Source organism: Otolemur garnettii, unplaced genomic scaffold (genome assembly GCF_000181295.1).
Source record: "Otolemur garnettii isolate 467f Iridium unplaced genomic scaffold, OtoGar3 scaffold00009, whole genome shotgun sequence".
In the NCBI taxonomy this organism is placed as follows: Eukaryota; Metazoa; Chordata; class Mammalia; order Primates; family Galagidae; genus Otolemur; species Otolemur garnettii.
The window spans coordinates 33,101,369-33,114,386 of NW_003852404.1; the positions used below are offsets into that span (position 1 = coordinate 33,101,369).

The 13,018-nt window shown below is 35.1% G+C and overlaps 2 protein-coding genes across 3 annotated transcripts in view; both read left to right on the forward strand.

Annotated features, from left to right (window-relative positions):
* The window catches only part of ARL13B (ADP ribosylation factor like GTPase 13B), a 73,580-nt gene extending 70,540 nt beyond the window's left edge, over positions 1 to 3,040 (forward strand). For both annotated transcript variants that reach the window (XM_003783937.3, XM_012801564.2), the window contains one exon: positions 2,103 to 3,040. In XM_003783937.3, the coding sequence (XP_003783985.1) occupies positions 2,103 to 2,179 (77 nt within the window). In that variant the 3' untranslated portion in view covers positions 2,180 to 3,040. The remainder of the gene's footprint in view (positions 1 to 2,102) is intronic.
* Positions 3,041 to 10,046: 7,006 nt separating this feature from the next.
* NSUN3 (NOP2/Sun RNA methyltransferase family member 3) overlaps positions 10,047 to 13,018 on the forward strand; it is a 55,376-nt gene continuing 52,404 nt past the window's right edge. Inside the window, exons 1-2 of the mRNA XM_012801565.2 lie at positions 10,047 to 10,157; positions 11,015 to 11,124. Of these exons, the coding sequence (XP_012657019.1) occupies positions 10,143 to 10,157; positions 11,015 to 11,124 (125 nt within the window). The 5' untranslated portion in view covers positions 10,047 to 10,142. The remainder of the gene's footprint in view (positions 10,158 to 11,014; positions 11,125 to 13,018) is intronic.

The window sequence follows — 13,018 nt, forward strand, 5'->3', positions numbered from 1 at the left end:
ATGCTTGTTTTAAAATTAGAACCCTGGGAAAGAATTACAATAAATTAGTTACGTTTAAGACCATGTATTCTAATAATTTCGTTAATTTTATATATGTATCAAACTTTAGCTTCCCAGAGTAAACACTACACTTTCACAAGTTTTAAAATATTATTTTTTCCAATAAATTCTAAGTGAAAGTATACGTAGTACCTAACCTGGCTTTAAAAAAATGTGTGGTCAACTGTGCTTTTATTAATTGGAGAAGAAAGCAGATATAATACATGTAAAATTTTAGGAAAAAAGTTTACATCAAATAGTTTTTAGGGCTGATCATGAGATTTTCATCTGTGATCCTATAAGGTACCAATTACATATTCTTTTTCTTATTTTGTAAACATTTCTTTGCCTTTATATCCAGAAGCATATTGATAAAGGTTTATGGCAAGTAGACAACAGATACATGATGAACTAGATTAGATACTAAAAACAGACTACATTTGGTTTGGCTTAAAATTTACTGAGTTGAGAAACAATTTGTTAAAGTCAGACTGGGAATTTTTAAGGCAGAGACATACTTTGATTATAGACATTCACCTTAGTAGCAGTGTGATTCTACTTTTCTCATTGTTTGCAAAGCTTGCTTAGTGTAACAGATAAGACAGATGTATTCAGAAAAGAGCCTCAAAAAGCGATTCTGTACCTATTTTGTAAATATGCTCAATCTGTACTTGTCAGTATGTTATATGTTATGTTTTACATATTATATGGAATGAAGGATACATTGTGTTGTTAAAAAAAAATACCAAACGCACAAACTAAAGAATATTTCAGGTCCTGTAATTATGGAGGAAGATAAAATTTTGTGTATAGTTTTACTCCTCTTTGATTTTCATGTTAAAAAATTTGAAACCCTTCATAAAAATATGTGGTAGCAATTAAGTTGGTCTTTTTAGCTGGGTTCTGAAATCAACTTTTACAATTAAGGTAATCAGAAACCTATTATACTTTGTATAGAATGATTTGATTTTCTAGCAAAGAATAGGAAAAAAAATCAGCTAAATAAATAAATGAATTTCCTGGGAAGGAAGAAGACATTTTTTGCATGTACGTTTTTCTGCCTTTTAAAAAAGGTATTTTTAAATTGTAAAAGTGAAACCCATTAGGAAACATTCACCTGGGTTTAATTGTGAGTTTTATGTTAAAATTCTATTAATTTTCAGTTTAAGAAATAGATAAAGTATATTTTAAATTTATCAAAATAATTGAGTATCTCTTACCATTTTAATTATAACTGCATATACCATGTGCCTAGCACATTGCTAAATACTTTAGATGTTTATCTCACTTTAATTCTCTGAAATAACTTTATGAGGTGGGCAACAATATCCCCATTTTGTACATGAGGTACCTACATCCCAGGTCATATAGCTATTAAGTGGAAGAATTAGGATTAGAATTTAGCTCTGTCCAGCTTTGAAACACATACTTTTAATTTATTCATATGGCATTTTGTTAACATCTGTCAGGCTGTCCTTGCAGCTTTGAATCTATAGTTGTCTTAAAAATTACTTTCTGTAACACATTTTTAATATATTTAAATGATCCTGAATACCTATGCTTCAAGAATAATTTTAAGATGGTAATCCAGTAAGTAATTACTTACTTAAAGTTTACATATACCATTAAGTTTATACGCTCGCTGCATGGTGGTTCATGCCTAAAATCATGGCACCTTGGGATGCCAGTTGTGGGGAAGATTGCTTGAGGCCTAGAGTTCAAAAACAGCCTGAACAAGAGCAAGACCCCAGCTCTACAAAACAGAAAAATTAGCTGGGTGTTGTGGTGCTTGCCTGTAGTCCCAGCTACTCAGGAGACAGAGACAGAAGGATCACTTGAGCCCAGCAGTTTGAAATAACAGTGAGCTAGGATCACACTATGATACTCCAGCTTGGGAGACAGAGCAAGACCCTATCTCAAAACGAACAAACAAACAAACACAAACAGCAAAACAATTTATGGTACTTAAGGAATAGAAGAATATTATGAAAGACAAAATAAGACTTTTTTGGTCTTGATTTACCATAACTGTTTTGTGGTTTTGGTTTCCTTTCTTTATGTAGATTTCTACGGAAAGCCACTGCCTCCCCTGGCTGTGCGTCAGAGACCCAACAGTGATGCTCACGATGTGATCTCATAGCCACATCATGTCGATAAGCTCTCTTACTATCAGCAAGGTGAACTGGGACATTCTTTTTTCTCAAAAGAAGAAAAACCCTGAACATTGATGACTGAGGCAAGATAAGCATAGCAATTTTCAGAGGACATTAATAGTTAAGTATCTCACTTGATAATTACTTATCCATGTTCTTTATAGTTAAAAAAGAAAGCCAGCAAAATGATCAGTAGATGGGATGAGCATTTGGACCAAGTTAGAAAGATTTAGTGCTGACTCTCTGATGTACACATCCCCACTCATGAACATGTTCTTGAAGGCAGACTTCAGAGAAAGAGCCAATGGACTCTGCACATTTTCTTCACCATTTGTTTTAATAATCTGTATTTCTATATATTAAACTTTTTTTTTTTTTTTGTAAAATACATGCACATAGAAGGGGAACTTCTGGGGATTTATAACCTAAATTTTTTAACTATTTTTATATTTTTCTAAAACTTTTGAGAATTTTATTTACTATGATATTGATTGTGCACTTTTCTATCGATGCTTTGTTTAAATTGTATCTGGAAAATACAGTTGATTCATTTGATGGCTGTGAACTATACAAATAGGATGTACACGTATGGCTTGAGATATGTTTTGTAATAACATTGTTCTTGAAGCATATGCCCTAAGTTGTCCTAATTTAATACCTTTTTTAAAACAGTAGATTCTCAGATCTTTATTCTACCAAATTACGCGATTTGAAAGGGGTATCAAGGAGAAGGTTCATTGTTATTTGTTTTCTTTGGTGATGACCTCGATAAATGAAAGAGACTTTTGAAATACCATTTTTACCTAAATGTTTTTTAAATTAATCAAAATATATTCTATGGCAGTGGTTCTCAACCTGTAGGTTGCAACCCAAATGACCCTTTCACAGGGGTAGCCTAATATCAGATATTTACACTACGATTCATAACAGTGGCAAAAATTACAGTTATGAATTAGCAACAAAAATAATTTTATGGTGGGGGGTCACCACAACATGAGGAACTATATTAAAGGGTCACGGCATTAGGAGGTTGAGAACCACTGTTCTATGGAACATTATTTAAAGTCTCAGTAAGCCCTTATTTTAAAGGAGACACTTTCAGAGAGTAAGGGGCTCCCTATTACACCATTGTTCTGTCAGAAGCTTCAGTGTCTCTTTTATTCTATTTCTTTTCTGCCGTGAAATTAAAGGACAAAAGACTGAAAAATCTACTGTAGGTCCAGAGACTTGTGTTTTGCAACTGGGCAATAGCATGGGTACTAAAGCAATAAGAATAAAAATGTTGGTTCAAAATCACTTTTGTAAAAACAAAATTCCAAAATAATTTCTCAATTTAAGAAGGTAACACTTCTCTTGCACATAAGAATGGCATCCATGGGATTGTCTATTCATTTGGCGTTTAGACAAACTTTTAGATTTATATTTGGAGTAATACATTCATAATGTTTCATTTAATTGAAAACATCTTTTTATCAAGGTAGAAATATTATAAATAGAAAAATTTCTATATCACCTTGTTAAGATTGGTGCTTTTGGTAATTTGTCCTGACAATAGGCATATATTGGTATTTGAAAATAATATTAAGAGGTATATTTAATGTAGTTTGATATGATTATTTACTTTTAAAATTTTATTTCAGAGCATTATATTCACATTTTTTAACTTACTAAACTTTCATTAATTAATCAGGTCACTTATTCCTCTAGTCAGCATCATATAATTTGTTGGAGTTTGTACATGGGACCTACTTACCACACAGAGAGAGTAAAAAGCATTCGACTTCAGATCTAAAATTCACAACAACTTAAATTTGATAGGCGGCTGAAATATGGTGGAAAGCAACACAAGAAGACAGCATATATTTTGAAATGGATTATGGTGGGAAAATTGCACAACTTTTTTGCTCCTTTTTTAACATTTGACATTTATTCAGTTTCTAAACAAAACTCCTATTTTTGCCATATTTTTAATATTTAGTGTAAGAGTATACATGTTTTTAAAACATTTGTTTCCTATCAGTGTTTATTGTAGTGTATTTACTGATTTCATTTAATAAAAACAAATAAAAATGATTTGAAATTAAATATAAGATGGAATTAGCATTTTATATAACTCTCTCACAAAATTAACTTGTATCCTTAAAGCGTTCTAAAATACTTTAAAAGATGTTCTGTAAATCCAGGTGGGTCTTAACAATTACATGCCTATTTTGTTATATGCTACATTTTTATTCTCAATCATCATGAATTATGACATTTTTACACAATGCAAATAATTTATGTCAGTATTTCATTTTTCCTATCATTTGGTGCATTGAAAAGATTTGCTGGGGCAATGAAATAAGCAGACAACTCCATTTATAAGTGAATAAGGGCCTTGAACAGAAACTTTGCAGAGGAATGAACAAACACATGAAAAAAATGCTCACCGTCCCTAATCATCAGAGACATGCAAATCAAAACCACTCTGAGATATCACTTAACTCCAGTAATATTAGCCTAAATCACAAAATTATGAATCTTCAGATGCTGGTATGGACGTGGAGAGAAGGGAACACTTCTACTCTGCTATTGGGGTTGCAAACTAATATAACCTCCATGAAAAGAAGTATGGAGAATTCTCAAAGAATTAAAAGTCAACCTTCCATTTGATCCTGCAATCCCATTACACAGAAGAAAAAAAAAATCATTTTACTACAAGGACATTTGCACCTGAATATATATTGCAGCTCAATTCACAATTGCCAAAATGTGGAATAAACCCAAATGCCCCTAAACCCAAGAATGGATTAACAAACCATGGTATATGCATACCATGGAGTACTATTTAGCCATAAGAACAGATGGAGACTTTATATCTTTTGTGTTTACCTGGATGGAGTATCATTCTTTTAGTAAAGTATCACAAGAATGAGGAAAAAAGTAAGTACCCAATGCACTCAATACCAATATGAAACCAATATATAAACAACTACATGCCCACAAAAAAGAAAAACACAAGTATAGTAGGGGGGGTAATTGGTGGGACCTCACCTAATATGTACAATGTGAGGGTGTTCAGCAAGCCCCCTAGGTGAAGAGCTCAACTACAACTTGAACTTGACCTTAGAAATGAAGACAATGTAACCTAAACATTTGTATGGCTAAATAAATCTGAAATAAAAATAATAATAAAATAGGTAAGTAAGCTTTCAAATGATTTTTGATAATCAATTTAAGTCTGTAGATTAAAGCAATGCATTTTTTGCTATTTTACATGAAAAACTTTTTTCTTCATGCAGTTTTTATTTAGCAAAGAATATTGTGATTTTTAAGCACAACTAAAAATAGCATTGTAGATTCTAGATTATTTGATGTCTTTTATTAAAGTTATTGGTCAACAGATATTTTTATTTATCTAAAAGGTAATCATTTTACATATATACCTTTATTTATAAAATGCATATACATACATAGAGGGTGTCCACAAAGTTCATGTGCAATTTAAAATAGTTGGCTAATTTAAACTACGTGTATTTTATGGATACCCTGTATATACAATATTGTATGCAACTGATATCAAGTATAATACTATGCATAGAAACAATGCTGGAAATATTGCTAAATGCTAGTAGTGACCTTTTTAGAGTTACTCATTGTATGTTTTCAACTTTTCAAACTTTTTGTAAAATTTGGTTTACTTATATAGTGGTGGAAGCAAATTTATAATTTTGTATAAGTCATTTAAGTGCCATATTTTTTTGCAAGTTTAACATTAAGTGCTCTTTTAAATGCCAAATGAAAGTCTAGAATTCTCTTAATTTTTAAAACCTGAAACCTGTGAGCAGCTCAGGCTGATACTGGATTTTTAACACTGGATTTCCAGGCTCTTGGTCTCGACGATTCGATGAATGAATTGACAGACCATAGAATGAAGAGTGAGGTTTTATTTACAGCTCAAAGAACCAAACCTCCTTGCAGGGCAGGATACAAGTGTTACAACTCTTATGAAAACAACTCTTACAAAGAGCCAAGCCTCTTTGTAGAGCAGGATACATGTGCTACAGCTCTTACAAAGGACCAAGCCTCTTTGTAGGGCAGGATCAGCAACAGAAGTGTTACAGCTACAGCTCTTACAAAGGACCAAGCCTCTTTGCAGGGCAGAGCTCAGCAAAGGGTCAAGCCTCTTTGTAGAGCAGGATCAGCAGTAGAAGTGTTACAACTTCTACAAAGAGCCAAGCCTCTTTGTAGAGCAGGATCAGCACTAGAAGTGCCATAGCTCTCACTTCTTCTGGACAGTCTGCGATGGTCTGCTGAAGTATTGTTCTTCTGCTCTATCTTCCTTGAAGGTCTGTGAGGATGTGCCCACAGGCTCTCTGCTCAGGGTCTTATATAGGTGTAATAGCTTAGCTATTTTATGGACCAATCAGGAGCAGGATTGAAAATGGACCAATCAGGGATGGGCACCAGTTTTCCCTTGATTGACAGGTCCTCCAGCAACGCTCTACTGGAGCCTCTGCGGGAAGAAAGCTCCCCCACTTGCCCCAACCTGCTGGTTTCTTTGCCCGCTGCTGCCACCAAGACAGAAGTGGCAGGTCCCCCAGGCCCTGCTCGGCTGAGCTGGCTGGGGTGCCACTTTTCCAGTATCAAGGCCAGTTCACCTATATAATACATCATTGTATTTGCAGCTAGCTGATTTTTTAGTAAATGTTCTCTTACCATGACTATATTTTGATTTGATACACATAGTTCAGTGTGCCATGCTGTTCATGTTTCTCAATTTCTCCCATTCCAATTAAAGAAATCAAGTGCTTCCACGTGACAAAAGCTTTTCAAAAGTGAGTGCTGGCCAGGCAGGGTGTCTAATGCCTGTAATCCTAGCACTCGGGAGGCCAAGGAGGTTAGAGCTCAGGGTTTAGAGACCAGCCTGAAGAAGAGTGAGACCCTGTCTCTACTTAAAAATAGAAAAATTAGCTGGGCATATGCCAGGTGCCTGGGAGGCTGAGACAGGAGGATCACTTGAACTCAGGAGTTTTGAGGTTGCTGTGAGCTAGGCTGACACCACAGCACTCTAGTATGGCAAAAGAGGGAGACTCTGCCTCAGAAAAAAAAAAAAGTGAAACTGTTTATACTAATAAAGCTATAGCTTATAAATTTTGTTATTCTTGGTTTTAATTCCTAATTTTTGCTTTTAGTGAAATGTGCTTTGCAACTGAAACTAGGCTAATACTGATTTTTTAATGTATCAAGTATGAGGGCTGTCCAGAAAGTATATAGCCACACAATATGAAAAAGAGATGGACGTGGCTGGGTATTTTTTACAGATAGTCCTCATATATTCCAACTGATCCAAAGAACAAATTCAGGTATTTTAAACTTTACTATAAAAGTTTGGTATAGGTTATCAAAATAACCTATATTTTGATAGGTTAGGGTTTATAGAATCTTTCAGCTTTATGAAAACAGAATATATACTTTATTTGAGGAAAAAAATAGGAAATTAGAATGAATTTCCTCTAATGAAGGGGATTAATTTATAATGTAAGGGAAATATAAAAAAAAAATTTTGCTTGTTTAGGACCTGTGTTGTAAATTCCTTCTGTGTGGCAATGAGGACATGGAATTTATGCTTTAGGAAGTCAATCAGTAGTTTCCAAATTTTTATAACACTGTATGCTATCACTACATGTTATTGTACATATACACTTTCAATATACATTTATATTTAAGTAATTTTATTAGTTTTCCAGGTCTGCCATAATAAAATACCACAGACTGGGAGGCTTAAGCAACAGAAATTTATTTTCTCACAGTTACGGATGCTGGTGGTCTTGAAACCAAAGTGTTGATGGGTTTGGTTTCTCCTGAGGTCCCTCTCCTTAACGTGTAAATATCCATAATCTTGCTGGGTGCTCACATAGTAATTTCTCTCTACATTTGTCCCTGATGTATAAGTTTGTTCAATTTTCCTCTTTTTATGACTTTTTGTAATTTAGCTCTTTAAAGACCCTATCTCCAAATATAGTTACATTCTGAGGGGTTAAGGCTTTAAAGTTAATTTTGGAGGGACAAATTTCAGCCCTTAACAGTTTATACTTGTTGTATTGCATTACATACATTTTCAAATATACTCCCCTAAAAAATAAATTTTAAAATATTAGATAAAACTTAATAAAACCAGAAGCAATATATTTACTTACCAGTTTTAGTGGACAGTCTGCGGGAGTTTGTACACAACACTTTAGAGCCCTAACCTTTGATGAGAGCCTCACCTGAAGCTTAATCCTAAGATTGCCTGTAACTATGCTATGTTCTCTGGATCACAGTTTCCTCTGTTGTATTTTTCAGCCATGTCCATTAAGGAGGTAAGGGCTCTCTTGATGTCTTACTAAGAAGCCAGTCCTTTTTGACAACATAAATCATTATGTGATTATGAAGGGTTTTGAGATGTTTTATGTAAATGTCAAAATTCATAAAACAGCTAGTTTAGGAGATGGTCTATAAAGTTTACTTACTCTGAAACACTTCTTGGTTCAAATTTACAGTAGAATTGCTTAAATATGTAAAAATTTGTTTCCTGCCCAGAAGTATGTCCTTACTAAACTTTTTGGTTCTTTGATATCACCATTAAAAAAAAATATAATTTCTAGTACTCAGCTCAATTTCTTTTGTCTACAGTGGTTTCAAACATGTCTGCTTCTATCAGTATCTATTCCTAAATTACCTTTCTTTACGCAATTTTACAAAGTGGTGGCCAACACGTAGAGAATATTTTGTAAATAAAGGTATATTTACCTACAATTTCCCATTTTTCCTATGTATGGTGATTTTTGAGAAAGCCTGCATATGAAGCTTCAAATCATATTACTGACGTTCTCACATTAAAGACATGTTTTTACATGGTAATAAGTTTTGTATCTATGCTGATATACTTAGCATAAAGGGCCAATTCAAAATGGTGCTAATACTGGGGGTGCCAAATGTATGCACATTAAAAGATGTTATCAATGTATTATACGTTGTATATACTTTGAGCATCTTTTTTAATTGCGGAAGTCAAACCTGATTCTATTCACCTTTCATTATCAGTATATATTATTACAGTTTTACTATTTTTTCTTAAAATGTGTACATTTTTTGTCACCCTCTATATATGAACATCAGGAACCATATTAAGCAGTTAATTTTTTTTAAATAAATTGCTGATCGCTGCTACAGGGGTAGTTACTAAAGGATAATGGCAAAAGAATAAACTATTCCTATCAGAATGGGTGTAATAAACACATTCCTGACAATCATTAACCCTGCTCTTTGTAAAGGTTCACTTTGGTCTTCAGAACGTGATGATAATCGCAGTAACTGTGACAGTGAAAATAACAGGCTGCTAGCATTCAGGCGCTTACTGTTTCCCAAGACTCTGTGCTGTTCGCTTTACATGTGAATTTCAATTTAATCCTTTAAACATGTGACTTATTTCATCACATTTCAGCCATTCATCCTTAACTACTAAATCTCTAGGCAAAAGAAGGTCATCAGGAACTAGCTCTGCCTTTGAAAACATTTTAAAAACAAGCATCACACAGCATAACCCCAAGACTCGTTCTTTGTCAAGCCTCATGCACAGACTGTTCTGCACGAAGTATGACGTCCAAAGGTCTGGCCCGCGCCCAAAGCTGCGGCCAACAGCCCCAGAACGCCAACAGCGCGCACCGGCCGCCTCCGCCTACTTAGAAATAACCGCCCTCAGCAGGCATTTGAGGTGACTTCGCGCTTGTTTCTCGCGGGACCTAAGTCTCCGGCGAGAGTTCCATAGCGCAGGCAAAGCGGCAGATGCTTCTCGCGAGAACATGAACCGGAAAGGCGAGGACAGAAGTGGATTCCCGCGAATCGCGGCAGTCAAGTTCCTTCAGATCTTTGGCCGGTTTTTGGTGCGAGTTCTTGTGTACCTCTAATTTGGGAATTCAAAGCAGGATGATGCTGGCCCGGGTGAGGTTTGGCGCGGGGCTTGGGTGCCTCTAACTGAACCAGAACCAGATACTTACCTGTGCGGGAGAGGAGTGAGGAAGGGGGCTGAGATCGGGGAATTTCTCCTTTGGCCGCCCCTTTGCCACCGGTGTCTCGATTTCCTTGGCGTCGCTGTGGAGCCCTGGAATAAAGCTCAGTGCACTGACACTTGCTCTCGAGCGTTCTCTCCTTTTCTTCCAAGGACTCTCCTTGGAAGAGGTAACTGAACCCCTCAGTCCAGCCTGCAGATGTCTGATACTCCCTCCAGCTCCTCGAGGGTTGAAATTTGTCTTGTGTGTCGTTGCCGTGTCCCGGGAGTTTGCCACGTTGTTTTACATAGTAGGGCCCTCGGCACACTTCTCTCGGCTGGATAAATGAACACAGCAAAGAAGTTTCAGAAGTAAACGAGAGCGACTTTTTTTTTTTAAATTAACTTTTTATGTAGAATAATTTTTAGGTTTATAGAAGAGTTAGGAAGATAGTAGAGTTCCTATTATGTATCTTTTACAAAGTTCTCTTAATGTTAATATCTACAGTAACTTTTAAAAATTAATTATGTTCCTTTTGGCACAATTTCCTTAGCACCACTAGATTGTACCTTAACTTTGCTTCACAGTTAGCCAGTACTTATTTGGAGAAGCCCTCCTTTTTCGTAATTATGCAGCGTATCATACGTTTTTGTTACATGTAAAGCATTGTTTCCATTCAAGAAGTAGTAATTATCGAAAAGAAGTGTTCTTGTTGTTAAAAAAAAAAAAAAAAAGACTGTGCTAATGTTGAAGTTCAATAAATTTGTAATAATATCCTTGTGTGTCAGCAATTTTTTCTTATCATCATAGCCGAAAGCAAAATCAGAGGGGAAGCTTGCAAAACAGATTTGCAAAGTTGTGTTGGATCATTTTGAAAAACAGTATTCCAAAGAACTTGGAGAAGCCTGGAATACAGTAAGGTTAGTAAAATTCATCTTTTGAAGCTTTATGCTAGTACAGAGAAAGTAAACTATAAAACACAATCTTTTGAGGGAGAGATGCCCTGAGGATAAACGATAAAGGAATCTAAACTTGTTTGCCCTTTTCTATTGTGGCTACGGAACTCAGAACTAAGAAGAAATAGATTGACTCAGTATGATGGAAAGGGGAGAAAGACAGCTTAGTAATGATAGCAGAAATTGTTGATGCCCTTGCCTTGAGCAAGTGCTTTCATCCTTAAGAATACTCGACAGTTTGACAAAATGAATTACTCCGTAAGAGAAAAATTTTAAAACTTTTGTTTGACTAGTTTCTGAAATACAGAAAATAATACAACAAATCTTTAAAGCCAGCGCTGCTTTACCTTAGCTAAAAGTCACATTTTTTGATAATCCTATTTCTCATTTCATCTGGCTGGTTATACAGTTGAATCTCTATAAATTGACTACCCAATGGACTGTAGCAAACTAGACAACATACAGAGGTGGTCAGCATAAGGAAGCAGGCCTGCTGTACTGAAAAATACATGTGGTGCTTGTCCAGTCTATGAAAATTAGGTTAATGAGGTGGTCAGTGTAGAAAAGTGATCAACTATGGAGATTCTATTATATTTTGAACACATGCACACATAATCACAAATTCTTTAAATGTACACATAAAAATATGGAAATGGAAAGTTTGATTTATATATTTAATGAGTTTGTTGTTGGTCAGAATGTTAGGGTTCTTAGCCTTGAGTGCCTGATATAGTGCACTGTATCAGAGTAATACTAAGTGCTCATTTTTAATGTAATCTTGTTGAGAAGGGGTGTGGTTAAGTATGTAAACTGCTCATTTGTAACTGATAAAATGTTGTGCATGCTTTCATGCAGCATTGCTAGGAAAAGTTAGCTTTGTCCATGATTCCACTGGAGAAGGCTACTGGATGTTTCATGCTTTGAACTTTTGTGGACTCAGCACCATGAGTTTCTACCCATGGTGTTAGATGTTAATTTATGTGCTTTTGCTCCAATAAACTGTAACCATAACTGTATATATAATAGCTTTCAGTGAGTTCTGTGTGTCTTCATGAATAATCAAACCTGAGAGTGATCTTGGGGACCACTGAACTTGAGGTTGTTGATGTGAGAGTCATGTGACACACACAACTACCCTGCCTTCATCCAAATTTCGTTGGCTACCAAATGCTATTGTTTCTACCTGAGACATTTTAAATTTGAATCTCCCCTTTTCTTTTTAATATCTACTGCTACTATTTAGTTAGGCCTTTGTCATCTGTTATCTAGCATATTACAACAGCCATATTGAACTAAAGATTGTATCACAGCTAGGTAGACTCCTCTGTCATGCTTTTTGGACTAGATAAGCTGTTCCCTCTGCCAGGAATGCCCCTTTCTCTTCTTCTGTACAGTGGTCGAGTGTAGATTCCAGTCCCACCTCAGCATTGTATAGCATATGACCCACACTAAGTTACTGAACATTTCTGTGCCTCATTGTCCTTATCTGTAAAATAGGAAAAAATCTATTTTATGATTATTTAGGAAGATAAAATGAATGAATACATTTATGTATATGTAAAAAGTACTGAGAATATTGTTTCATGTACAGTAAGCCTTTGATATGTGTTAACATTTTTATTACCATTAATCACTTACTATTGTCATAATTTACTAATTTGCTTTTCTCTTCTCTGATAAGGAAGGATCTTGTGAAAAAAAATACTTTAAGACTTGGGCAAGTCATCTGTTTATTCACATTTCAGGCAGTGTTTATGTACCAAGCATTGTGCTAAGCCCTCAGGATATAAAGATGGACCATATACATCCTTTCTTCACATATATGCATGAGGGGAGATTAGTTGGGGATCTGTATGAA